At 46.6% G+C, this 27362-nt stretch overlaps 2 protein-coding genes across 4 annotated transcripts in view; one reads left to right on the top strand and one right to left on the bottom strand.

Annotated features, from left to right (window-relative positions):
- SCAPER (S-phase cyclin A associated protein in the ER) overlaps positions 1-20458 on the top strand; it is a 162814-nt gene extending 142356 nt beyond the window's left edge. For all 3 annotated transcript variants that reach the window (XM_071568602.1, XM_071568600.1, XM_071568601.1), the window contains exons 30-32: positions 15697-15888; positions 18368-18419; positions 20031-20458. In XM_071568602.1, the coding sequence (XP_071424703.1) occupies positions 15697-15888; positions 18368-18419; positions 20031-20125 (339 nt within the window). In that variant the 3' untranslated portion in view covers positions 20126-20458. The remainder of the gene's footprint in view (positions 1-15696; positions 15889-18367; positions 18420-20030) is intronic.
- A 1892-nt stretch (positions 20459-22350) lies between these two features.
- ISL2 (ISL LIM homeobox 2) lies at positions 22351-24850 on the bottom strand. Its single transcript, XM_071568554.1, has 6 exons — positions 24793-24850; positions 23671-23860; positions 23239-23492; positions 22851-23134; positions 22582-22752; positions 22351-22467 (listed from the first exon to the last, which is right to left on the bottom strand). Exons 1-6 carry the CDS (start codon positions 24848-24850, stop codon positions 22351-22353), a joined length of 1074 nt encoding a protein of 357 aa, XP_071424655.1.
- Positions 24851-27362: the final 2512 nt, after the last annotated feature.

Raw genomic sequence — 27362 nt, 5'->3', positions numbered from 1 at the left:
GGTCACACACACGTGGCAGTGTCTGCGCTCCCGGTCGGGGTTTGGGGGTCCCATTCCCTGCAGAGCCCCCCGCAGGTCACACACACGTGGCAGTGGCCGCGCTCCCGGTCGGGGTTTGGGGGTCCCGTTCCCTGCAGAGCTCCCTGCAGGTCCCACACACGTGGCAGTGGCCACGCTCCCAGCTGGGGTTTGGGGGTCCCATTCCCTGCAGAGCCCCCCGCAGGTCCCACACACGTGGCAGTGGCCACGCTCTCAGCTGGGGTTTGGGGGTCCCATTCCCTGCAGAGCCCCCCGCAGGTCACACACACGTGGCAGTGGCTGCGCTCCCGGTCAGGGTTTGCTCCACGGCTGCTCCTGGGCCAGCCCAGGGATTCTGTCGAGGAGCACCGAGGACAATGGATCCCTGAGGAACACATTCCTCAGTGTTTTGATAGTGCTTGCTCTGTTTATGTTAAAAAGACTGATTTTGCTGACTCTGCCCACATATAATAGTAATATTTCTTTCCTTTTTTCCTATTTTGTTTTAACATTCATAAAGCTTTTCCAGGGCAGCTGCTGTCACTGAAGAAATAAATCAGTTATGAAACTGAAAATTTCAGAACTCCAGGACTGTTCCTTTAATATTTTCGATGCTGCCCCATCAGTGGAGCAGCCTGGGCTGGGCTGTCTGTGTTGTATCGCACATGAATCGTGTTTACTACAGAGCCAACAGCCTGTGTTTCACACAGGGCTCTCTGGCTGGGCCACAGCTTTGTCAGGCATCTGCTCTGCAAGGAAAAGGGATTCTCTTTTCCTTAGCCACCATTTAATCTGCTACCTGACAGAAACAGGTCCCATGATACTGAGGATAGACAAGTGAAACTAAACTGCATAGTAAAAATAATGTCCCATCTTTCATTAGCCATCCAGACTATATCAGACTGTGGAATTACAATTTCTAATTAAAATGTTCCTGTTAATTAAAAATATCCTTCTATTTCATTACCTTTTTATTCCCTTTTGTTGTTTGATTTAATTAGTATAATGAATATAATTAGCATGTGCTGTCAAAACTCACCTCATTTGCATATTATATTGGATAATTGAATGTGGTCCTGTAATTAAATTAACACGAATGACAGATGATTTGGCTTCTTTCTCATTGCTGTTTTGGGAATAGAAATCTTTCCATATTCATTGCAGTTAGGGAATATTTTTCATCTGAAAAGTCCTCACAAATCAGATCCTCAGACTCAGGCTCTTGTCTGACAGGCTCCAGAAGAAGTTGCACTGCTGTGCCTTTATTTAAACAAAAATAGCTTTTGTTCTCCCAGTGTATTTAGAGTGCTCTAGGAGAATCCCACTAGCTTTGGGGATTTGTAGGATATGGAACTGTATACTTGCAGAAGATGCTATTACTAGTTTGCAAAACAAAATCTCTGTGAAAGAGCTGGGGAAAAGTGTGTGCAGCTTTTCAAAACTGAATTATAAAATTAAGATTTGTAAATAGAAGTAAAAACTACTCAGTTGTTTTTGGAAAAATTGGGATATGCACTATATGTCTTTCAAAAAGGGCTTTCATCCCCAGAAGTTTGTCTTCCAGTTGCATAAATCTCACTTACTTCTCTGTTTCTCCAAACCCTCCGTCCCTGAATGCTTCTGCCCACTAAGAACAGTACCTCACTCTCATTATAAACTTATAAATAATTGAAATGTTGATAGCTAATAATCCATATATTGAAATAGAAGCATATGGAATTAGATTTAATAGTATCAAACACTGAACTAGAATTTTCTCCTTGCTATGTAGATGTGGAAAATATTGCCAAACACATTTCAGGCATCCCAGTAGCTCCAGCTCCAGTAGCAAGGAGCAGCAAGATTATAGATTTGGGGACAGGAATTTCTCCCATGTTAAATATATGAAACCTCACACAGCAGTAGCACAGGTATAAATACAATGTTTAAAGAAATTAAAATATTGTGTGGTAGGCACAGCTCTGCAAGGATCATGAAATTTATCACTCATTCCCAGGACACTTAGTCCCCATCTCAAGATTGTCTTTTCCCTTTTTTGTTAAATGATTCGCTTATATTTTCTTACTTTTTAGCATTTTTTTCTGTAGTAAATCTTACTTATGTCATAAAATGGCAGCACACTTTGTCCCACAGTGCATATCACATGTATATCTGTATGAGATACATCCTGACTGTGGTTACAAGCACTGCTGGCCTGTAAGGGACACTTACAAAGTGCCTTTGGATTAAAAGTGACCCTCTGTGGGGAAATTATTTTATGCTTTTGACAGAGTTGGTGTGCATTGAGTTTCAGTTTGTGGCCAGTTTCCTCTAGTGTTAGAAGGGAGAAAAACACTTCTAAAATGGAAAAATGGTTAAAATCAGAAGTGGACAGGAAAACTTGGAAGGTATAAAAATATTACGTAGAGTTTCCATATGGGTTGTTTACCAGAGGCCATCATTGAGCCTTCATTCTTTGTGTTGCCTTTGGGTCTGTGGAGAGACTGGAGCAGTTTGGGTCTGGTTGGTGGAGTTCCTGAAAGCAGTACAGGAACTGGACATTACCGCGCAGTTAATATCCCTGTCTGTAAGTAAACAGTATCTGAAATTACTTAATTCTGACTTTGTTAGTTTCTTCTCAAAAAGGGATTTTTAGGAGTATTGATTTCATCTTGAGGTCGTGGGTTTATTTCTTTAAACCTTAAAAAAGCACACGCTTACCTTTTAGAGCTTTATAGCTCTGAACAAAAAATACGCCTGGTAAATGTTGTGAACGAGCCGCTTTTGGCAAGTGAGTGATTCATGTGAAGTTGTAGTCTTGACTCCCATTTAGAAGCACTTGAGGCTGTGAACAAAAGTCCCCTCAGGACTGAAGTGCCCACGTTCAGGGGCTGCTCTGAGCCAGCTCTGTGCTGGGTGCCTGTGCTGCCCAGAGCACACAGATCCTCCTCAGGGGACCAGCATCTCAGGAAGGATGGCATTCCTGCCTGGGCACTCAGGGAGAAGTGGGGGACACCTCCTGGGTAGTGTGTCAGACACCTTTGTTGTTTTTGAGCTTACTGGTGAACTGTTTCTTTTCTAAGGGTGAACTATTACAAGGCAAATCAAATATCACAGAAACATTTCATGTGTCAGATCTTAATTGTATTTCCAGCCTTCCTAAATGCATCCTGTTTTGGTTTTTTTCTGTTTTGCTTTTTGAGAGGATGTGGGGAAGGTAATTTAATATGAGCAAAGACTTAACATGAAATCAAGTACATTTAGTTTCGGTTCATGGTGGGCTGGTGATTCCTGTAGGGAGGGGAAAGGAGAGAGTGTAGGGATCAGAGTGAGAAGTGAATGCCTTTGATTTATGTTATTGTCTTACTCTCAATCTGCAAATACAAAAGAATAAGCTTCTCTTCCGATGTCATAAAAGGCAGTGCTCTGAACAAGCTGCAGTGCAGTCTGTAACTCAGGCTTGGAGAGGAGGGGAGGGAGCCAGTGCTGCCCCGGAGCGCGGCGTGCGGGGCTGGCTCCGGGCCGGGGGAAAGGGGGTCGGTGGTCTCAGCTTCATCCCCAGTGGAGCTTTGTCCACACGCAGAAGCACCGCAGAGTTCGGTGCAGTCCTGCTCAATGAGCAGAGTGTTCTGGGCTCTGCCCTGGCCTGGGCTTGGCCGTGGTGCTCAGTGGAGCCGATGGAGCCGGAGCTTGCACTGCACCCGCCGCGTTCCTGCCCTGCTCCCACCTTGGCTCTCACTCCTCTGCCTGAGAATCACACTGCACACACAAATCTAAAAGTCTGAAGCCTGCAAATATTTAATCAGGCCTTGTGAGCTGTTGTCTGTCTGAGGAGCTCCCTGTGGCTCTCCGTGCCCTCGGGTGTCCCAGTCCCTGCTGTGCCCATACCGGGCAGTGCCGCCTGCTCTGTGCCCGCAGCCTGGGCTCGGCCACTTGGCAGCTCCTGGCAGCCCCTGGTGCTGCTCCCAGGGTGGGAGCTGCCAGAGGCCTGGGGAGCTCTCCCAGAGCCACTTTGTCACGTTCAGATCAACTCACACTTGACTGAAGCGATACTGAAACATAAAAATGCATTAATTGAGTACTATGAAAAATACTCCTTGTCTTCCTCTCTCCTTAGTAAAGGGTAAATTGTAGCCCATTTTTCATGGCAGAAAAGCGTATTTTCTTCCTCTGTGTTTGAAAAGCTTTGTCTCAGCCAGCTCTGTAACATGTCCAGTGGTTCAGTGTTTCACAGGCTCTTTAGCTGATGATGAGATAGTTGGACAAACCCTTCAGATTTCTTGTGGAGGCCATCAGACAAAGTGTGCTAGAAATAATAATTCTAATGCTGTGTAGCTTGCTTGTGAGCAGAGTTTTGGAGTGTGACAGAAAATGTTTGCTTTTGAAGAGAGAAAATGCTCTGAGACACACAAAAAGATTTTTTGTGTTTCAGACTGTCATGTTTGAATTATTCACACCTTCTGGGGATTTTGACCCAAACTAGCTCTGTTTCCAAGGGTGCTGGGCAGAAACCTCAGCCAATAATCTGCTTAAACTGCTGTTGACTACGGTCCTGTTTCTTCTCTATGCTTTAAACCATCCTCTTTCAGATGGTGCCCAAAGCAGCAACTTAAATGTATCAGTGGTGTGTCATCAGGGCTACAAAGGGCTAACTCTAATTATTTCAGAGCTCAGAATAATACCTGAGGGTTTGAGACATGTCCCGATGAGGTTTTTAATTTTATCTTACAGAATATAGGTATTTCTCATATGTCTAATGTATAATAATCTTTTCTGATTAAAAATTATTAGGACAACAAAAACATAAATCTGTTACATTATTGTGGAAACAATGAAGCTTATCATTTCTAGAAAGCAGTGATACCCTTTGGTCTTTATGAGTAACATAAAGCACAAGAGCAATCTCACATTTAAACATTTTTATATTAATATATCAAATGCTAAAATGCTATTACTTCTGTACTTGGGCTTTTGCTTTAATAGCTTTTCTAGTTCAGGCATTAGATTACTATTTTATCCTGTAGCCTGAGTATGTATTAAATTCACAGGTAACCTCAATGCATATTAGAATTGTTTCTGTTTTCTTCATCACATTGTAATAAAGTTTATCTTGCTGAATTTAATCTACATATACTTCATTTGTTATAAGAAGTGACTTGTTAGTTGCCATTTTGGGTGACAATTTTTCAAGAGCTTTGTATAAAGAACTTCTTTTCCTGGGTTTCCCACTAGCACCACTTTTGATAAATATTTTTACATCTTCTCTGCATTGCTGTGCTCTATTTGCCTTTGTCCTGTCCTAAATGTTCATATGTCTTAGGATGATTACACAAATACTGCTGAGATAATTTTTTTCTGTTATGTATACACAGAGCACCCCTGAATCTGCTTAAACCATAGAGCTCCAAAAGGACAGTGCTTAGAATGTGGTTTGTAGGAAGACTAATGTTATTCCTGAACTCTCTTATCTTCTCTCCGAAAGCTTACACATGACACTAAGAAAATAAACACTGGAATTTTTCAAATAGACAAAATTCTTATTTTTAAATTTGAATGTAGCATTCTGGAACTTTCTTTTTCCATGGAAATGGTGCTCTGATTCCTGAGAAATGTTAGGAGGAATTTAGAGCATTCTTTACTCAGAGCTTTGCCAATAGTGGAGTTTGCAAAATGGAAAGAAAAGAGCTTGACCTTAAACGAGAAGAAGAGCCTAAGTGGTGACATATTCTGCTGATTAAATACTAGCAGTATGAGATCTGTTTATATAGAAGCAAAGAAATAATGCAGATCTAACTTTGAAGAGAAACTCTGGACTACTAATATAAAGACTTATTTCTTTTACAAAGTTATAAATAACCTCACATCAAACAGAAGGATTTAACTGTTTGATGGAATACTGTTGTTACAGGAATTAGATGCACAGTTCCTGTTCAATAAAGTTATTAGTTGTTAGTACAAATTAGAATTGACATTTATACAAATGATAAATTCGTGGAAAAGAAACATTAGTGGTTCCCATACCAACAGTACCACTTTAAGATCCAAATGTTTACAGTGGCCAGGCTGGAGTTTGGAAGTGCAGGTCAGCAGATAGCAGGAAGGCAGGAGTGCCCCTTGGAGAGCCATCAGCCTTGCAGAGAGCTGCTCTGAGAGCTGCATCAGAGCAGAGCAGCACAGGCAATAAGGGCACATTTTAATGCTCCATGTCATAAAAGTACAAGGAAGTTCTGTTGGGAAGGGTGTTTTTCTAGGAAGTCAATTCAGCTCCCAGTGATAAGCACTGCATTTGTTTCTAAGTGCCTGTGGAACACACTGCTGCATTTGCAGGTTTTTCTTCAAGAGCCAAAGGTTTTGCTTCAGGAAGTTTTAAACTTTACAGAGTTACAATTCAGCTCCATTTTCCTGTGTCCACATCAGTATAACTTTGTCTCAGTTTTCACTTGATTAAAGAGTGGGTAATACTTCTAATACCTGGTGACAATGGCTAAAAGCCCCAGTCTGACTGCAGGGAACTGAGAACACAGCGTTGTTGGGCAGGGTTGGGCAGGCCAGAGCAGTGCACTTGCATGACTTGTGAGGTTTTGCTCAAATCCTGACATTTGGGGGTTTCATGGCTGCAGATTTCAGTTCTCTGCAATCTTTTCCTTTCTCTGCTCTCAGTTTTCCATTCCTTCTGTGCATGGAAGAAGCTGAAGGGCTGCAGAAAGCACCATCAGCCTGCAGTGGTGCCAGGCAGGAGTCCCTCTGGGCTGGGCAGGCACTGCCAGGGGCTCAGGGGCAGCCCAGAGCTCCTGATGTTGTCTCTGCCTTCTTATTTGGACACTGATGTGTGGTAGTTGTGCATTGATGCCAGCCATGCATTTGTTCCCAAAGTGAAGCGTTCCTCAGTTCTTTGGCCCTTGCATAGACCAAAAGTGTGCTGCAGGCTTTGAAAAATAATTCCAGTGGGTTTATTGACAGAAACAACTGACATGAATGATGCCTTTACAGTGCTGCAAAGGTCCAAGTGAAAAAAGAAAACCTAAATCCATCAGTAGAACTAGACTAAATACTGCTCTAAAAATCAGCACTTCCACTGTGCAGTAATCATGGACTAACCTTGCATAGAACACAAGCAGTTAGAAAGTTCTTGGTCTGAGACTGAACCATTTATTTTGTTATTTGTAACAAAATATCTGACAACATTTAACATACATGCATAGAACCCTTGGCAACCAATCTTGGATCATAATCATCTTTAAATCTCTGGAAGGCTGCAAGCAGAGTTTTAAATTCAATTATTTTCTCTTTTTTAAAATGCTTTATGGATGTAAAATGTGTGCAGTTATGACTTGGAAAGAGAAACTTAGATTGTCACCAGAAATGCTGCTCTGTAATTAAAATAAATCTTCACAAGGCAGTTTGGTTGAACTGCTAGTGCTTGATAAATTAGTAGCTTGCATTTACATTATGTGTCCAATTAGAACATATGAATATATGAATGACATGACATGATTATATGAATTATCAATTTACTTCAACTTGACTGATACTTGTTCAATGCTTTACATACAGCCATTCTTCTACTTTCTGGCTCATTTTTGTATTCTCAGTGGATATCCTGTTTATTATTTATGTCTTGGTTTGAGGGGAAAACCCAAAATGTTTACCCACAAGCAAAGGAGGGGGTTTCCTCCACAATAATCACGCCACTCTTCATCAAATTTAAGAAAAGGAACTTTAATCAGAAAATGGATATAAGAAGGATAACTGTTCTTAACTGAAATATATATATATATATATATATATATATATATATATGTAGGTATAGCTATAACTGTAAACAGACCAGAGCAAACTGCTTCCCAACACAAGAAAAAGAAACCAATAACAACCCCCCCAAACCAGCCAGTTTCCTCCTGGAGAAAAGTTATACTTATGGGCAGTGTCTGTGTCACAGCCCGGCTGGCTGCAGGGTGAGCTCCCAGTCCCTCTCCAGTGAGGCAGACGAGCAGTGAGCACTCAGATGAATTCTGTCTCTCCCTGTGTCTCTTGTCCCAAATGAAGAAGGAAAACTGGAAGCGGGAACCGCCGCATGTCCTGGAAAGCAGCTGCAAACCTCTCTCTCCTGGGTCGCTGCCCCAGCCGGGGCGGGCAGGCCGTGACGGTGCAGGTGGTGGTGAGACCGGAGCAGAGACCGGGACCCCAAATGCAGAAACCAGAACAGCCGCGGTGAGGAGAAAGGAACCACCTCACCAAGAAGCAGCTGCAGCAGCAGCAACGAGGAGCAGCCAGAAAACGGCTTCCCTCCTCAGCAGCACACACACCACTCCTGCGTTCCACCGAGCTAAAAATGGAAAAATGTCCCCAAAACCAAAAGAGACAACCTGCCCCCACCCAACCGATCAAGAAGAAGATGGTAGCAGTTAACTGCTTCTCTTGTTAACTAATGGCATGGGTAGTTAGTGACAGGGGAGAGAATTTACATAATTCCAAACTGCAACAATTTACAAGGTGCTTATACACTTACTCATGTGATTATGAAAATACAATTTCAAAGACTACAGAATTCTTATTTTCATTTTGTGTGAAATTAACTGTTGTCTTGGTAAGATTTTACAGCTCATTTCACGTGTAGCTGAGACATTGTGTATCATCACTATCATTCAAAAGATCTGGATCCTCTTATGAAGATTTTATTACCCTCCTTTGACAAAAATATTCATATTTTCATTTTAAAGTCATTGTCGTTTTCACTGATGATAAAAGGAATACAGAGAAAGATTAAGAGAAGTATAAATATATGTATATACAGTATGTGTGGGGTGATAGCCCTGACACCTTTCTACTAAGAGAGAGATTACTTATGCAGCTGAATCCTTAACTGCAGCTAGAGAGAACAACAGAAGCTGAGATAAACCTAAAAAGCCTCTCCTGGCTTCTCCAGGGAACACCCTTGTCCATTGGAAGTAAGTATAACAAAAGCCACAGAGAAAAAAAACCAAACCCACACCCCAAACCCTTCTGCCACCCTTCTGGTGGAAGAGCAAAGAAAAAAGCTAACTCCACAAAATCTTAAAAGTACTGACGGGGTGGTCAAAAAGCTTTTAAACTGCTCTTTTGACTGCAGCTGCATCAAAATTTTTCTAAAATTATTACACTAAATCAAGAAGTTCTCATATGTAGAGAGCCGCCCTAAATATGAAGAGTTTCAAGCTCAGTAACTTTTGCTGTCCTTTTAATAAACACAGCAGGTTGCTTTGCTCCGGTGTTTGTTCGGGTTTTTTCTGTTTGCAGAAACATCAAGTGAACGTGGAACAAAAGAACTGACGTAAACAAACCTCCAGTGCCCACAAAGAGCACTGCCATTAGTTCTAACATTGATATTAGTTCTGCTGTGCATTATAATCTGAAAAACCTAAAGTCCATACATGCATTGGGCAAAAACCACAAAAACTTATTTATGCCCAAGACATTGGTCTTGAAACTAAACAAAAATGTTTGTAATTTTAAAATTCGTCCTAACTAAAACCTTAACAACAGTGCTCATTTACACTGGTAAAAGATGCACTTGAATGAAAACTTCGTGTAATTTAGTACTTGTAATCACACTAATGTTTGTAACTTCTTTTTTTTCTTTTTCCTTTATTATAAGAAACAATTTTAAAGCTGCTTCTGTCCTGTCTTACCAATTAGTAGATCTACACATTACCCCCATTGGTATGAACCTCACTCAAGTAAAGAGACTGTTACAACATGATGATCTAAAGCAATTGCCAAAACAAGCCCAAGAAAATAAACAAAAACTCTTATTACTGTCATCACGTAATAAAAAGGGTAAAAAAAGACAGAGGGCACCACTGGTGAGACCCCCTGTTCAGATGGTCCACTGCTACTGGACTGCTACCAACAGCTACTGGAATTCGCAACAAAATGCTTCACCCTGTAATTATTGATATTAACAATTTTACTTTTAATTCTAGTAATCATATTGTATATTAAAATTTAACTAATCATGACACAATTAACTCATAGATTACCTCCACAGATACTGGATGATTCCCATAATATAAGAGCACATCATATTGCAAAGCTCTAATGCAGATATTGTGTGGTTTATGTGACTATAGTCACGGGCTGGAGTTGTGGGGTGATGGCCTGATTAAGCTTGATGAGTTGAGGAAACGCCTCAGCCCCCTGGAGGATTGGATGCTCCCAGCAGAGGACAAAGAGTTTTCAAACTGGTAAGATTAACAAAGGATGGAGTGTTGTAAAGAGTGACATGGCCCTCCTTCGTGATATCTTCTATGACCGCTCAAGGAGCCACCCCCCCTCCTCAGGCATCTGTAACACCCCCAAAGCATTGACTTTAGTCACGTGAAACCATTTGAAGAAAAAAAAAGGTATAAAAAGAAGTAGAGTTTAAACTAAAACTGGGGAGAAATGTCATCATCTCCGCTGGGGTAACTGCTGGCAGCTTGTCCTGCCTTCTTCCACCTCCTGGAACAATGTAGGGGTGAGGAAACCATGTGCTTTCTCTACTCTATACTTTATATCTTATACTTTACTTCCTTACAAAAGCTTATTCCTTTATACATTCTAACTTACATCTTATGCTTACAGCTACTTTGATTCTTACTTTATAAGCACCTCCTTTACTAACTGTGTTTTGCTACCTTAATACTAATAACATTAACTTGCTTTACACTTTGCTACTTTATATTAGTTATTGTGTTCTTTTGCAGTGTGCAGTTTCTTTCTTCAACATGTGTGTTGATGAGAAGCAGCTCTGTTCTTTCCTTTTGCTTTGTGTTGCAGAGAGAGTGGTGTGCAAGCTATTTTATTGTCCTATTTTATTGAAAAGGTGTCTAAATAAGTGGTTTAGGTGGCTGTGTTTCTAGTTAGTAGTTTTTTGTTGCTAATTTCTGTCTGTTGTGAGAGTGAGATACATTGCTCTATTGTAACTTGAGTTTAGTGTGCTTGTCTCTGTAGAATGTGTTTTGTGCTGGTTTCTTTTGGGGTCCTTTATTATCAATGAAATACAATCTTGCAGCTGAACGTTCTCACCGGCAAAGCAGAACCCACAATAACTGTCACATATTTGTATTAATAAATGTTATTTCGGGAGCGGTTGTGGGCAAAGTTCTTTTCTTGCTATTAAATGTGGTCTCAGAGCAGAGGTTAGAAACCCTTCCACCCTGTGTGCTGTCCGTGTCATTAGGCAATGTTGGGTTCATAAGGCTCTCATTTTCTGGAGATGCTTATATAGCTGTAAGTTCTTCCTTGGCTTAAGTGTGTTCTCATGTCAGAGGTCAGAACCCCTTCCAGCCTGTGTGCGGTCCCTGTTTGGTAGGCAGTGTTGGGGACATAAGGATATGATTGTCTGGAAGCACTTATTGCTAGTAAGTTTTCCTTAGATTAAGTGTGGTCCTCGTAGGGGAGTCAAAAACCTTTCCAGCCTGTGCTCTGTCCAGAGTCCGGCGGGCAGTGCTGGGTTCATAAAGCTTTGATTACTCTGAGGACACTTCTAGCTAATAACTTTTATTTAATACAGGTAAGAATAGAAATCTTTGTATTTCTGTCTCTCCTCCCTTGCACGTGGCAGGTATGTAATAGAATCAGGTGGTGTTCTGCAAAACATCTTTCCCTTGCTGGTTCTCAGGTGAAGGTTGGCCCCTTTGGTACCTCCCTGCCCTGGCAAGCAAGGAAGGGAGATGCTTTTCTGTGACTCTCATTCCTGCAGAATCATCAGGATGTTATTTTAGGGCATCACTGAAAAATTAAATGAGCTGCAATGTTGCCCTTTACTACCCAGAGGAAAATCATACCCAAGTGGTTTGGGTTCATATTAGTTGCCCAGCCAGGGCCTTCATGCCTGGGGAGTTCTCCTTTGCAAGGTGCTGGGAAGCAGCAGCAGGAGGGGAAGCTGCTGGAGCTGTCCAGGGAGGGTACAAGGAAGAGCTGAAAATCTGGGATGGATTTCCAGGATGGAAAATCCAGGCAGTGGCCTCAGGTCTGTGGCCAGACAACCAACCTCAGTGACAGGGAAATGATGAGCTCCCCTCACAACTTTATTGCTGTTCATACTACAAGGAGCTTTTAATATTTTTGATTGATTGTCCTTTCTTATTGCTCAAGTGCTGTGTGGCATATTACTGGCTTTTGTCATTGGGGTCTGTTTTGAAAGACTGACTTTTATGCTGGTTCAGGCTTTCAGCGAGAGGAATTGCAGCAAATGGCCAAGCAATGCACTGTATAGTGAATATTGGCCAAGTACGTGTGAGGAAAACATGGGTTCCTTCTAGAGACTTCAGAATTATGAATCATACTTTCCTAAGTGATAAACTTCAGAAGTCCCAGTACAGTGGATCAGGGTGATTACTGCACTTGGGAGAGCAGAGTGCACTTTGCGAGGCTCACACGGGAGCATGGATTGCTGGTGGGGCAGAGTTAGAGCCTGACCCACTGGCTGGGGGAGATTAAGCCAATTAGCAGGACCTGCAGAAGGCAATAAATTGGTGGGAGTGACAGAAGAAAACTGATGGGCAGCCTTGAAAGGTGTTGCTCAGTGCAAAGTTCCCTCAGGCCATCCCATCGGTCCCTGCACTGCACAGTGGGCTGTGGATGCAGCAGGGACAGCATTGCCTGGGATGGGAACCTGGAAATTCAGGCAGGCACCAAGCAGGGGGGATTGGCGTCTCAAAGGTGAGCATTTGAGATACTCTTGCCTCTCCTTCTCAGCAGGTTTCATACTGAGAGCAGCCAGGCCTTTGGCTGGTGCTTCCTGCTGTGCCAGCCCGGAATCCTCTCCGTGCTCTGGAACGGGGGCTCCACCTCCGCAATGATTCAGGGGCTGGAGCTGGACTGGTGACACAAAGGAAAACTTCCTTACTGCATCATGAAATAGCATTTCAAAAATGTATTTGCTGTGTGTCTTACCTGTACAAAGTTTGGGTCTTCAGAGGGTTGTTCTAACATGTAGAACATGTTGGGCCATAAATAAGCTAAGCTAAGCTGGAATTGGTTCCAGCTAAGCACAGGCAAAACCAGTAAAGTTGTATAAATATCTATAAATTGTGAGAATAAGCAGCATTTTTAAATGAAATATAAAAAACATTAATGTGATTTGCCTGCTCTGGATTCAAAAAAACCACAACATTGTGCACTAATTTGATAGGTCTCAATCCAGAAAAGAAAACCACAAGCAAGTATTAATGGAACATGGGCACATAACTAAAGTTAAGCAGGTGCTTAAATGCTTGGTTGTACAGAAATGCAGTGATTTAATTAGGATCTTGTTACACTGACAGGCATATCTGACTTTCAGGCTAGAGAGAAAGCAACAAGAAAAGCTCATTCTAGGTAAATGTGTCTGGATCCCAGTGTGTGGCAGGAGGGCCAAGCTGGATTTCAGGAAGGACTTTGTGTCTTGTATTAGAGCATTTTGTAAGACAAATATTCCACATTCCAGGCCTCCAAAACTCCCTGGGATTGTTAAGCCAAGGAACTGTTGGGGGGGGGGGGGGGGGGAAGGAAAAAAGTCAAGAAAAAGAAGTACAAGCTTTTCATTTGTTTTCTTTGTTGTTCTCTGCTCAGTCAAGCTCTGGGCTTCACTTTCTCCACCCATTGACAGTGAAACAGGGAATATGTGCTCTGCTACAGGTTTATTTGGTTGGGGTATTTTCCAGTAAGAGGTGACTCATGGCTTTTTCCTTCAGAGTACATAATATAGTGTATCAGGTTTAGTAGCTGCATTAGTACAATGAGCTGAAATTGTTAAATTGATTCCACATGTGATAAATACCAGATTAAAACATCAGCAGCTCTTGTATGTACCTTCCTATCCTTAATGTTGATAACATTATAGGAGTAAAACTGTTGCAAAGAAAAAGATAATGAAATAATTACTCCATGGAAGCTATTTGGGTGTCTGCAGTGTTAGTTTGGCAGGACTTCACAAACTACCCATGGCATTTTTAGGACAGGTAAAGGAAGTGAACTGTGAAATGAAAAATGAAAAGTCCCGAAAACTTCTTTGCCTCTGCCTGTTCATCAAGGGTATGGTGGCCATTAAAAAGAAATCAAGCGTTCTGTTGCTCTGTCCTGGATCAGGAATACCACTTGTAGTTATTTTAGTACAATTGCAATTATTTTAGGTACTTTTCTGATTGTAGAATTTACCATAGAAAAACAGATTTGTATAATAACCACTGGTTAATTTAAAGTTTCAGCAGTGCTCCCAAACTTGGACGTGGTGGGAGACGATAGGAAAGTTTAAAATCATCAGTGATATTTTCCTCAAAATAGTGTCAGAATATGTGCTTAATTGTCACTTATTTGCCTGTCTTTTAAAAATTCCTTCTGTCTTTAAAGGCATTAAGACATTGCTACCACTGTTTTGAAAAGTTTTCAAAGTCTGTTTGACTGGTGAACTGAAAAAAATGCAAACTATTACTTTGTTAATCTTGTTTTTAAACTGAACTGCATTATCAACTTAGTGTGTGCTCTGAAGGTATTGTTAAAAGTGCTTTGAAAACTTGTAAATCCCTGTAATTTATGTTCCTGTGGCCTCAACTGTTTCTTTCTGTCCTTCTGGTTTTAATTTGAATGCAGTCTTGTCTGGGTGTGTACCTGTAAAATTGTGTTTTTCCAAGTACAATTTACAGTCATGACCCTCAGTTTTACAGTGTTCCAACCTTATAGGAGCTTCCTCCTATGCCAAAAAGCCAACTTTGGGTCAAACAGCTCTTTCATATTGTAATTGTCTAATCAAGGTTACTTGGAACAGATCCGATTTGGGCATTTTTTAGTTTATCACAAAGACTTTATAAGAATATCAAGTAAATTGGAAAGGTTCCTGTGCAGGAGACCAGCGATAGCATTGCCTTATTTCTTCAGATGTACACAGTTGTAAACTTAGCCTGCTTCATGACAACAGTCCCATTTATCTAAACAATTCTCCTTTTAGAGCCAATGGCACTGATAGAAACCAAGATAAGAAGTACAGATGGGAGGATCTCTGAGTCTCCCCTTACTGAAACTCCTCCTTGCTGTGCAGCTCCACAATCCCCTTTTCTTTCTGGTGCCTGAGAATGCGTGGCAGACACGTCCCAGGAAACACAGTCCCTCTGATTGCCACGGGCACTCTGGGAAGGGATCAGTGAGCTTCAGGAGGGGGTTAAAATCCTGGGCATTTCTTGCTGGATTTTTTTTAGCCCCTGTGTGTTTAAATGGATGGCATTGGGGTTTCGTGTTTCATAGCTCTAACTTAGAATAGTCCCTGTGCTATAATTCTGTGCCTTTTAAATGAAAGTATTAAATTATATATTTTATTGTAATCTGCAGATTAATCCTCTTCTCACTTACTGTCTCATTGGGCAATATAGGAAAAAAGTTTCAGAGCTTTATATTCTTTATGTTCTTCTGCAAAATTATATCTTTTATTGTAATCTGCAGATTAATCCTCTTCTCACTTACTGTCTCTTTGAGCAATATAGGCAAAAAGTTTCAGAGCTTTATGTTCTTTATGTTCTTCTGCACTAAAAATAATGCTTACACACTGAAACAGAAGTTATTTGAATTAAAAGTTTTAAGCTTTATTTTTAGTGCATACTCTCAGCAATGCTCATTTTTTTAGCATGACTTCAGCACCCACAGTGTGTGACGGGAAGGGAGGCACAGCCAGACCACGTGGTTTGATTTTGCTGTTTGTGTTTTCAGGTCATTGTGCAGTCTGGCCGTCACCCCACGGTGCTGCAGAAGCTGTGCCAGTTGCCCTTTCAGTACTTCAGCGATCCTCGTTTGATCAAAGTGCTCTTCCCCTCGCTCATCGCTGCTTGTTACAACAACCCTCAGAACAAGCTCATCCTGGAGCAGGAGATGAGCTGTGTGTTACTGGCCACCTTCATCCAGGTACTGCAGCCACACCGGCCCCGCGGCCGCTCCTGCCTTTGCCCCGGTGTGGGAACCACCTGACTTGAGTAAAACAAGTAAACAGCACTGAAGTACTTGCAGATTCTCTGCAGCTCTTTTCAAACCACAGATTACGCCTGTACTTGAGGCATCTTATAACACTGAAACGTTACTGACTAGTTCAGGTTCTCGCTCTCCAGCAGGATCCTGTTTGCATTGAAGTTCCTGGTCATACTGGGAAGGTTTGATGTAGGTCCTGCTAATGCAAGACAATTTTTAAAATATTTTTTTTAAATTCCTGCACATACAGCATATCTGAAATCAGTATATTAATGTGTTTACTTGCAAATGTACAGTTGTATACTGTGTACCATAGATTTACAGAGAACAGAAGTGTATATATTTTATGCAGAGAATACACAGAACATGTGTTACCAGTCTAATCTTGCAATCTTTATTTTTGACAGTAAGCTGCTGAGGTCACTGTGAATTCTGTTTTGAATCAGGATTTGCAGTAATTTTGTTCCCCGTGTCTGCATTTATATGCTGTTTTTTCTATCAGATTTTTGTATGCGTGTTTTCCATACATTGACTGTTTCCAGTGAATAAATGTAGTACTCCACTATTAAAAATAATACACTTTTATGACTCTAGTGACTGTATCAGTCACCTGAAAGTTACTGCTGTTGATACAGCGTTGTTAGTCAAACTCTTTTCCCTAATGCTTTACAGCTCCTGCAAGGGTAGGCTTCGTGCATTTGAGGGAGAAGGCACAAGAGCTAAATATTTACTCAAAGTTTGCATAACATCAAACTTCTGAGTGCAACTACTTTTTATCCTTTTAATACTAAAATAATTGCATAGCACTTTTAAAAAAAAAGTTTAGAACTTAATATTAAAAGAATTTGCTATATAGTCATAGTGAAACTACAGGTTTCAGTGTAGAAGTTACAGTGGCAACAAAATAATTTAAGCATTAGAAGTAAATGCAGCAAGTTTAGTTTGGGGTTTTTTTCAGCCGAAAAACATGAGAAGGGAGGAGAGTATTCCCTGTATGAATAACTAAGGTTCTTTACCTTGATTTCTGTGCTATGAGAGATGGGATGGCGTTGAAATCCCCAGTAGCTGCCGTAAAGCGTGAGTGTATTTGCAAGGGTCAGTGTTAATTTCCAGTTAAAGTGTATCTCAGATGTCAAGTCCACATACTATTCTTGCAGTTTTAAACAAAGTGTTGCATTAAAATATGGAAGAGTTGTGTGTGCTGCAGAGTCCTGTCTTTGCCAGCTTCACTGGGCCTTCAGTTTTTTTGCCCATTTTAAAGGCTAATCCCAAAGGCTGCACATGCGTACGCGGAGCAGCTTTGGAGGGATCCCAGGAATGCTCCCATCCTGCACACACAGAGACTTCCCTCCCTACTTTGATTTCAGCTCACTGCTCTTTGTCAGGCAAATCTCTCATTTGCTTGGGTGGAAGGTTTGGGAAAGACTGGAAAATGTTTCCCCGAGACTAGAAAATGAGATTCTTCCTGTGCCAGGGAACGCTCAAAGAAGTCCCTTTTGTGCAAAACTTTGGTGGTGTGTACGAATATAACACTTAAATACAGTGTGTTAAGTGTGTGCTGCAAAAATCAAAGGCAGAGGATTGCTGGATTTTACAACAACCTCCTTACCAGCAGATTTATTTCCATCATCTGAAGTTTGCGTCAGCCCATTTATTTTGGTTTTTTGTTTCTAGGTGTGCAGAAATAATTAAAAAACATTTAGGAGTATCCATGATTTGCTAAATTATATCTCTTATCAGATAATACCTTCTTCAGTGTTCTGCTCATGGATACTCCAACAAAAGAGATGTGTCATGGGGCAGCTGAGGTGTGTCAGGCTCGGTCGGTGTCCGTGCTGGCAGGGACGTCCCAGTGCCCGAGAGCAGCCAGGCTCACCCTGGCTCTGAGTGCCCCACTGAGGGGGCACAGCTGGGGACACAACTGGGGACACAGCCAGGGCTGGGGTTGTCCCTGCTGGGGGGCAACTTCACATGGTCCCAGGAGATCAGGGCCTCGGGCTCCCAGGGAAACACAGCCATTGAAATTGGGATCATTCATGAATTTTGTGAGAGCGTATTTGGAGTCAGGAGCAAAGATCTAAAACACCATTTCTATTACAGAGACATGGCTGATAAAAGTCACAATAATAACTATTTCCTAAGAAGATACTAAAACCTTGGATTCTTTCTTATGTACTAAAACTGTCTTTTTTTCAAAACAGGTATAAATAAAGGAATAAAAATCTACTATATATATTACAGAATTTCGGTGCTGACAGTTTTCTGTTACGATATGTAGCAAACAAGCCAGAGTTTGCTAATTTACACATTTCATTAAGTATTACTATTTTTGAGTGAGTGTGAAGACTTAAAAATGTTATTTGAATTTCTCTGGTGTAAGATCTGAAAACCTGATGCCTTTTCATTTTTTTTCCCCTAGGATTTTGCACAGAGCTCAGGCCAAATGGATAATCAGTTATCTCAGCAGAGGGGTATGTTCAACGCAGTGTAACGGGGGAGCAGTTGCTTAACAAAATGTGTAGATATTGTATTTCACTGTGATTTAAATTTTTTGAATCTGCATCACGATAAAAGAACTACAGTAACCTGCAGTGTGATTTTACAGTCTGGGGAGAGGCTCCCTCCCTCCCTCACCTCCTGACTGGCACACACACGTCCCCCAGTCGCTGCTCGTCGTGTCAGGGATCCACACTGTTAATCTTCATGAAATGCTGTGTGGTGTCATGTCTTAAAATGTGATACTGTACCTGCACATATTTAATTAGCTGCCACAAAGGCTGCCTTCAGAAGTGTTAGGTTGCAGAAGCCATGCAGCCATGCCAATACACCTGGGGAGCCAAAAATCTGTAAAATACTGTGGTGTTGTAGTTGTCCTTTCGAGTTTATCAATTTGCAGAAGAGTTGTAACTTTTTTTGCTCCGTCATTATAAGAACTGTGTAAGATACAGTTAACCTCTTTAGGCTAAACATTTGAAGCATTCTCAGCTAAGATGGCTGTTACTTGCTAAAGACATTTGAAATTCAAGTGCTGGTGGGCATCTGCTCTTGTGGAGCTCTGTTTTGCATAAAGCACATCGCTCGGGCCATTTTTTCTCCCTCATAGCAAGCAAAAATCCACCACCATGTTGCTCAGTATTTGGCAAGAGATGAGCAGTTGTAGGTCTAAAACATAAGCTTGGTGTTTAAAAATAAATTATAAAATATAAACTTAATGTAAGTTTATAGAGATTTTTACCATCGACATTAAACCTCTTAGTCTGAAGCAGCCTCATGCAGTGTCTGCAGCACAAACTTTCCAGGATTGTGTTTGCATGAGAATCTGCTCAAGAAACATCTAAAATCCAAGTGAAAACCTGCTTTTTATTTTCACTATTCAAAGTGGATGAACTTTTAAAGAAAGATGACTGTGTGGTGACGTGTGAGTGTGGTTTCTAAACATTCCCCAGTTGCAAAAAAGTTGACTTAACAGTACTATAAGCAGGATTGGTTTTATCCATTTTATCACTTGAATGTGAAGAATGGTATCCCCAAAAACAAATGGGAATAATGACACTGATGGGAAGACACGGACTTGGTTGGTGGGTGCCCTGTGGAGGGTGAGCCCCACACCCTGCACACACACGGGAGGGAAGTCCCAGTCACTGCAGGGGTGAAAGCTGCGTCTGTGCCCGTGCCCTGAGCTCTGTGGGCAGGGGATCACAGCTCCCACACAGCCCTCCGTGGCAGGGCAAAGCTGCTGAGCAAAAATGCCCTTGAGCTGCCAAGGACTGAACCAGGCTGAACATAAAGGGTGCAAAGCTGGATGATGTTCCACTGCATAAAGCAGCGAGCCTGATCCTAAAGCTTTCAAATGGAAGCCTTTGCTTAGCAGAGCCTTCTTAATATCCCCTTCTTAAAGCCAACCCTCGGTGTCCTGAGCTCCACAAAAGTGTCACCCCATGGGCTGAGGAGATTTTGGGAGGGAGAGGGGAGTAAAGGACTTAGAGGTGTCTCAGATTGGATGCACTTTCATTATTCTTGTTTTATTGCCATCTTATCTTAAGAGGGAATAACTTGGTAATTTTATGTTCTGTCTTCAACAGAAAAAATTTTCAGTTCTCAAGATTATCTTGAGCTGTCCAACAGATTCCCCCGGCAGTCCTGGGAAGAAGCTCGACAGTTCTTCTTGAAAAAATAAGTGTTGTATTTTGTTTCTAAATCCCTGACATCGTCACACTGATCTGTTCCTGCCGACTACCTTCTTTAAAAGGCTGTTCTGAAACGGTTTTGATACTCTAAATACTTACTCTGTAGATATATAATTTGCACTATTTATAACTACTGTAGATACTTCCAAGTTCTGTTTTGTAATTTTGATAATTTGAGTTTATTTCGTTCATGTATCCTATGTGGTGACCTGGGTGTTTTCTGCACAGTGCTGTGGTGGGACTTGCACTGCAGAACTGCTGAAATAAGGTTGCAAATAGAGAAAATATGTTCTATATATCTTGTAATAAAATAACTTATTCTGTCTGGTGTGACTTCTGTGTTACAAACGTTCGTGTGTTTGAGTTACCATCAGCAACACAGAGATAGGAGAGAAAAGGACTCTTGAGCTGTCCTTCTTGTTAATCGAAAGTGAAGCAGAATTTAAAAGATTTGCTCTGGGGAAGGTCTGCTTATAATTTTTTGGTGATTTGGGAGAAGTCACATAATACGGATTTTTAAACCACGTGCATTTTTAACGTTTCGGTAAGTCTTTAATACCCTCTGTTTAACGCTCGGGATGTTCTCTGAGCGGTGGAGGGTCCGTGGAGCAGAACGAAGCCCCGCGGCCGGGCAGGGTCCGCTCCCGGACCGCGGGATCCTCGCTGGCACCGGGACACGGCCGGGACGGGCCCCCCGTGGGCACCGGGACACGGGATGGGATGGGACGGGCCCCCCGTGGGCACCGGGACACGGCCGGGACGGGCCCCCCGTGGGCACCGGGACACGGGATGGGATGGGACGGGCCCCCCGTGGGTATCGGGACACGGCCGGGACGGGCCCCCCGTGGGTATCGGGACATGGCCGGGACGGGCCCACCCGTACTCGCTCCCCGCCGGCCGCGGCCCGAGGCGATGCTGCGGCCCCGCTGTGGCCCCGGGACAGTGCGGGGAGCGGGAGCGGGCGGGGCCCCGCGGCGGAGCTGTGCGGGCGGCAGAGCCCTCCGCGCCTGTGCCCGGCCCCGCTCGCCCTCGGCCGGGGCAGCTCATGCCCTGCAGCCCGGACGGCTCGGCCAGGGCCCGGCTGTCCCCCGGGTGCCCCGGCGTGGGGCCGGGGCCGCGATCCCTCTGGGAGCCGGGAGGGAGCAGGAGCCGGGACGGCCCCGCCGCGCTCCCAGGTGATGCCAGAAGCAGATAAGGAGCCGCCACCGGAGTCTGGACGGGGGATGGATACGCTCGAGGGGTCGGCTCGTCTCGCCCCAGCGCCCCGCAGAGCCCCTGTCGGCCCCGGGGAGAAGCGCGGTAGCCCCGCACCACGGCAGGTGCGGGCACGGCCCGCCCGGGCCCGGGGGCTGCTCCGAAAAGGAAACCTGCGCTCCGCCTCCCCGGCTATAAATATGCGGCCCCGGTTCTGAAAGCCGATTAGTGCGGTGCGGGAAAAGCCGGGGCTGTGCCCGTCCCGACCCGCTCCGCGCCCGGCCGCGGAGAGCCCCCTGCCACCCCTCCCTGCCTTTTTCGTTTTGGAGTTTTTTTCGTTTCAGTCCTTTCCATTTTTTTTCCTTTTTTTTATTAAGTCCAAAATACTTAATTCCACTGTTCAACCGCTGACTCTGACAATAAATAACAATAACTTACTTTTGATCGTTAAAGGCGCAAACAATCCGTCCTCCGTCCATTGATAACTTAACATTATTAGCACTGGTTTTCCCGTTAAAACGTCTCCTTTGCGAGTCCCGTTTTTCCAGCGATCCGGCAGAGGCATCGGCGTGAGATGAGGCTGGAGGAGCAGCGAGGGCCGCGCCGGCTCCGCGGCCGCGCAGAGCGGGAGTCTCTCCCCTTTCTGTAGTTTCTTTTTTCCCTTCCAAAATGGGCAGAAAAGCCGTTCCCGGCGCAAGCGGCGGGTGAGGCCGCCTGGAACCGTGCTGGACTCCAGCGGGGAAATCCGCGTTTCTTTCGGAAAAAGAAACATCGAAATCCGCAGGGAAAAAACCAAAACAACGAAATAACCAGGGCGGGGACTCTCTCTCCGGTCTGGTGAAGGCAGCGAGGATCCCGGTGCTTTTTTGGCCGTCAGTAACATATTTTCTGTTTGTTTTTAAATACGAATAATTAAAAAACAAAGGCGTTTGTCCGGCGCTCTGGGAGCGGCCCGGGGCCGGGTGTCTCATGCAGGGAGCGCAGCATGCGGAGGTCCCGCGGCGGCGGGGGCCGGGCCGCCTCACGTCTCAGCCGGGCTGGGCACCATGCTGTTCGGGGTGTCGGGGAGCTGCGAGGACAGAGAGGTCACGTCGCTGCCGGAGGAGGTGCCCAAGGAGCCGGACTCGGAGAAGGAGACCTGCGGGAGCAGCGGCGATGAGGCCCCGGCGCGGTCGCCCCTGCCCCGACCCCGTCCCTCCCGCAGCACCCGGGCCCAGCGGGTCCCCCCGACGGCCGGCCCGGCGCGACTCACCAGCTGCTGGAAGGCCGCGGGCTGCTCCAGGTCGCTCTGCAGCGCGAACTCGCTGAGCGCCTTCCAGGGCGGCTGGTAGGTCTGGACCTCCACGGCGCTGCCCTGCACGGCGCTCTCGTGGCGGATGGGGCTGCCGGCCACCAGCGGCGTCCCGGTGAGGCCCTGCAGGCTCTGCGGGCACACGGGGGGTCAGCGCGGCCGCTGCCCGTGTCTGCCGGACGGCCACCCCCACCCCACCTCCCTTCCCCGGCGGGGCGGGCAGCGCTCACCGTCTTGTCGCTGTGCTGCTGCTGCTGGAGCTGCTTCATGAGGATGGACTTTTTCTTGTCCTTGCAGCGCTTGTTCTGGAACCAGACGCGGATGACGCGGGGGCTGAGCCCGGTCATTTCCACCAGCTGCTCCTTCATCAGGGCGTCGGGGCGCGGGTTGGCGGCGTAGCAGGTCCGCAGCGTGTGCAGCTGCTTCTCGTTCAGCACGGTCCGCACGCGGGTGGTCTTCTCCGCCGCTTTGTGCGCCGGCGGCCGCGGGGCGGGCGGCCTCCCGGGCACCGGCTCTGCGGCGGGCGGGGAGGGCGCGCACCGTCAGCGCCATCAGCGCCCTCCCCTCCCCGCGCAGCCCCTCGGACACCCCCCGCCCGCCCCGACGCGGAGCCGGTACCTGCGAGGTGCGCGGCCGGGGGCAGCGCGGGGCTGCGCGGGCCCCGGGCGGCCGCGCCGTCGGGGGGCGGCCCGTGGTCGGCGCGGCAGAGCAGATCGCGCTCCCGCAGGCAGAACTGGTCCCCGGGCAGGAGCTGACGGCCGCAGGCGGCGCAGCGGAAACACTCCAGGTGATAGACGTGGTCGCGGGCGCGCATCACCAGGTCGCTGCTGCTGAAGGCCGCCCGGCACTGCGCGCACTTGATGCCGAAGAGCCTGCGGGGCGGACGCGCCGTCAGGGCCGCGCCGCGGGGGCGGACAGCGGCCGAGAGCCGGGCGTTCGTTTGGGGAAATTCGAGGGGCTTAAGGGGCTTTTGTGCTTTTTCGGGTTCGGCTTGGGGATTATTTTGTTTGTTTGGGGTTATTTTAACGAGCGCTGGCGCGGTCGAGTCACCTGCTGTAATCCCGCTTGCAGTAGGCCTTGCCGTCGCGCAGGAAGCATGTGCAGGTCTCGTCCAGGAGCTGCCCGCACTCGGCGCACTTGAGGCAGGCGACGTGCCACTCCAGGTCCGGCGACACCCGCAGCAGGAAGGGGTCCTGGATGCGGCCCCCGCAGCCCGCGCACAGGGCCAGCCCCGGCCGCCCTGCCGGGAGCGAGCGGGACACGGTCAGCGCCAGCGAGAGCCGGAGCAGGGGCCGGTGAGCCCGGAAAGGCAACTGGGGTTTTAATATTTTTTCTTATTCTGTTTTTGTTTGGGTTTTTTTCCAAAGTAGAAAGAAAAAGAAATAAAGATGGAAACACGGGCAGAAAGGATGGAAACACGAAAGGAGAGAAATATATACAGAGATAATAATAATAATTAAAATTTAAAATAAGACAGAAACTTGATCAAGGGAAATAAATGCAGAACGACAGAGACATAGAAGTAGAATTTCGGAAAAGGAAAATAGAAGCAGAAACACAGAAACGATAAAACAAAGGCTGAGGAAAAATTGAAAGAAAGAAGGAAAGAAATTAAAAAGGAATGATGAAAAGAAACAAAACCAGCTAAAAACTAGATGGTTAAAAAGGGAACATGGACAACTGAAAACAGTAGAAGAAATCAAAGAGACAGAAACAAATAAAAACAAACAAAATCAGAAGAACAGAAAGAGGAAGAAATAAACAAAAACGGAAAGATAAATAATAATAACAAAAAAAGACAAACCGAAACACGAAAGAGATAAAGAAAAAAACTGGTAACACGGGCAGAGAACGATGGAAGAAAAGAAAGAGCAGGGGAAAGCGGAGGGAGAAATAGCAACAGCCGCAAGCAGCGAGCCCAGCAACGCGGGCAGCCGAAAGGACAAGGCAGGTCGGCAAGACACGGGGCCGGCGGCACCGGGAGCGCCGGACACGAACGGGAATAGCGGCACCGGAGCTGCCCGGGCCGAGCCCACAGCCCTTCCCGGTGCTGTCAGCGCGCCCGCGGTGCGGGGCGGCGCGGCAGCCGCAGCCCCCCCGACGGCAGCGGCGGCTCCGAGCCCGACCCGCAGCGCCCCGCGCCCGCCCCGGCCCCGCGCTGCGCGCACTTACTCTTGGAGGGCTCGCCCATGGCGCCCGGGAGCGGCCGCGGGAGGAGGATGTCCACCATGCGGGCGGCCCCTGCGCACCCGCGGCGATGCGCGATGCGGGATGCGGCGCCGCCGCTCCACCAGTACCCGCGCGGCGCGGGGCGGGGGCCGCGCCCGCCCCCCCGGGCCCGCCCCGCCGGGCCGTGCCGTGATGTCAGCGCGCAGCGGCCGCGGGCGGGGGGCGGCGCTGACCTCCCCGCGCGGCCCCCGCCGGCGATTGGCGCTGCCGAACAATGGGCGCGGGGCGCGGAGCGGGGCGCACTCCCCGCGCTCCGGCCCGGACGGGACGGGCGGCTCCGCGCCCCGCGGGATCAGCTCCTTCGCGCCCGCCGCGCTCTCCGCCCGCCCGCAGCGACCCGGCCCTGTGCGCGGAGGGCACGGCGGCCCCGGCGGCCCGAGGAGGGGCAGATTCATTGCAGTTTTCCCCCCCCCTTCTGTTTCCCCTGTTACTCTTCTTGACTTTTAGTTCGCCTTTTATGTGCTCCTTTTATTTCCCTTTCCCTGTTCTTTCCCCTCTCCGCTGCCGTTTATTTCGTTGTGCCGCACTCCGGTGCCCGCGGGCGGGCCGGGGCGGGCGCTGCGCGGGGTGCAATCCCGCGGCAGGCGGGCGGTGGCTGCGCGCCCGCGGAACCTTTCCCTGCGGGAGCGCCGCCCCGACGGACCCGAACGGCACCGACGGCATCATCGGAGCGGCCGTCTCGGGCTCCAGCCCCGTGAGGAGTTGAAATCGGCGTGAAAAAAATAGTATTTTACCGCATTTTCATGCACCTGATCCCGCGCTGCTCCTGCAGCTGAACGTCTCCTGTTACGGTTTTATCCCTTCTGTTCTTTTTTTTCCTCCCTCTTTCTCCCCTCCATGGGCTTCCTGTGTATTAGCAGAAAAATAGGGAGGGCACTTCGGTGGCTTTTGACTCGGTTTTTAAATCGCAAAGACTTTGCAGCACAGCGGCATGAGCGGCTCAGAAGCTCCAGGAAAGCTGATCCATGCTGGAATTGAGATTGCTGCTCTCCTGGGGCTTCAGCCCCGTCCTACTCCACACAATCACCTTTTTGATTTTGCACACAGCGTTTGACAGGCCTAGACCAACCTGTGTGGCTTGGGACGGACACGGGGATTTTCAGCGTTGTCTCGGGAAGGGCAGGCTGTGCTCGTTTTCTCGGAGGAGGGAGACAAGGGTGGGTTTTCCAGACGAAGCACTTCTGTTTGGTACGGTAGGTATGAAACCCCAGAAGCTGAGGACGCAGAGAGAATTGTTTGAGTAACTGGTGTTGGACTATTTGACCTGCTCTCCTCAGCCTGACCACAGCCCCTGCTGCCCCTTTGAGGACCCCAAACCTCTGAAACCTTTTGAAAGCAAACCTTTGAATTTGACCAGCAGCTGAAGGGGGATGGTATCTGGGGCACCCCCTTCAGCAGGGACACGTGTCACCAGGGGATTTTGGCACCCCCACTTGCCCCTGCATGTGCCAAGGTGCAGATGTGCAGTGTGGCAATGGAATCATCCTCAGGGCAGGGCGGGCCCACGAGTCCCCTGCCTGTGTGGCAGTGGCAGGGTGGCCATGGCATCTGCTGGCGGTTGTGGTGTGCCTGCTGCCTGCCTTGCCGGGGGCTGGAGCAAGGCTGGGGGGTGAGTGGTGTGAAGGCAATTGGAATAGTTTGGCTGGCTCTTCAAACTGGGATGACCTCGTGGAATGGGTGACAGGAACCTCCACAGCACTGCTGTGGGGCAGCACAATTTGTCCTGCCCGTGCCTGGGTGCCTGGCAGAAAGAGGGCACAGAAGGGTGACTTCAGCCTGAGCTGGAATCCAGAGTCCTGAGTGAGTCAGTATCTGCATGTGTTAACAACAACATGCAAAAATAAAATGTCAGAGTGATAGGAGAATGAGACATGTCTAAGAATACAGCAGCTTGGCTGGGATGCTCCGTGTTGCATCACACTTTTCCCACTCGAGGGCAGGATCCTCCCTGCTCTCCCAAACCTCCCAAGAATTTAAGAATAAGAAAGGTTACAGCTGAGCCAGCCAAACATTTCCAAACTGGCCCAAAGCTGAGCTGCAGGCACACCTGTGTCATACAGAGCAATGTGCTGACATCAGGCAGGAACGGCTGGACTGGTTTCACTTCACAGCTAAGCAGGTGGGAACAGGGTAGTCAGTGCTGCACAGGGAATTTAGTAGAAAATCCCCTAAAAATTACTTGCCAGGGAAAGTTGAAAACCTTGCATTTCCTCTACGTGATGTTCAAAAAGCTTTAAAATGACCACAGGCAACGCCAAGAGGCATCGAAACAGCTCAATCACCATGTTTTACAAATAGGTTAATTGTTGGTTCATCTGAGGTGAAATAAGGGAGGGGTAAGAGAAAGTGCATCATAAAATCATGGATCAACTCGGACCAGGAGGGACCTCTGGAAAACTGCTCTCAGGTCGCTTGGAGCTGCTGGGAGCATTTGCTGGTCAAAGCCGAATGCGATCGACACTGCCACGCTGTTCTCTGGGCTCGCCTCCACCCAGCGCCGGAGCTTCCCCTGG

The sequence above is a fragment of the Pithys albifrons genome, chromosome 13 (genome assembly GCF_047495875.1).
Source record: "Pithys albifrons albifrons isolate INPA30051 chromosome 13, PitAlb_v1, whole genome shotgun sequence".
In the NCBI taxonomy this organism is placed as follows: Eukaryota; Metazoa; Chordata; class Aves; order Passeriformes; family Thamnophilidae; genus Pithys; species Pithys albifrons.
This window is presented reverse-complemented; position numbering and strand designations above follow the sequence as displayed.

What these genes read in the sequence shown, in the direction of transcription:
- ISL2 (XM_071568554.1), bottom strand. Translation starts at nt 24,850, where the DNA reads ATGGTGGACATCCTCCTCCCGCGGCCGCTCCCGGGCGCCATGGGCGAG. An exon ending in CATGGGCGAGCCCTCCAAGA is followed by an intron (nt 23,861 to 24,792) that starts GTAAGTGCGCGC and finishes CGCTCCCGGCAG; the next exon opens with GGCGGCCGGGGCTGGCCCTG. An exon ending in CCGCGGCCTTCCAGCAGCTG is followed by an intron (nt 22,468 to 22,581) that starts GTGAGTCGCGCC and finishes CTGCTCCCGCAG; the next exon opens with GTCTCCTTCTCCGAGTCCGG.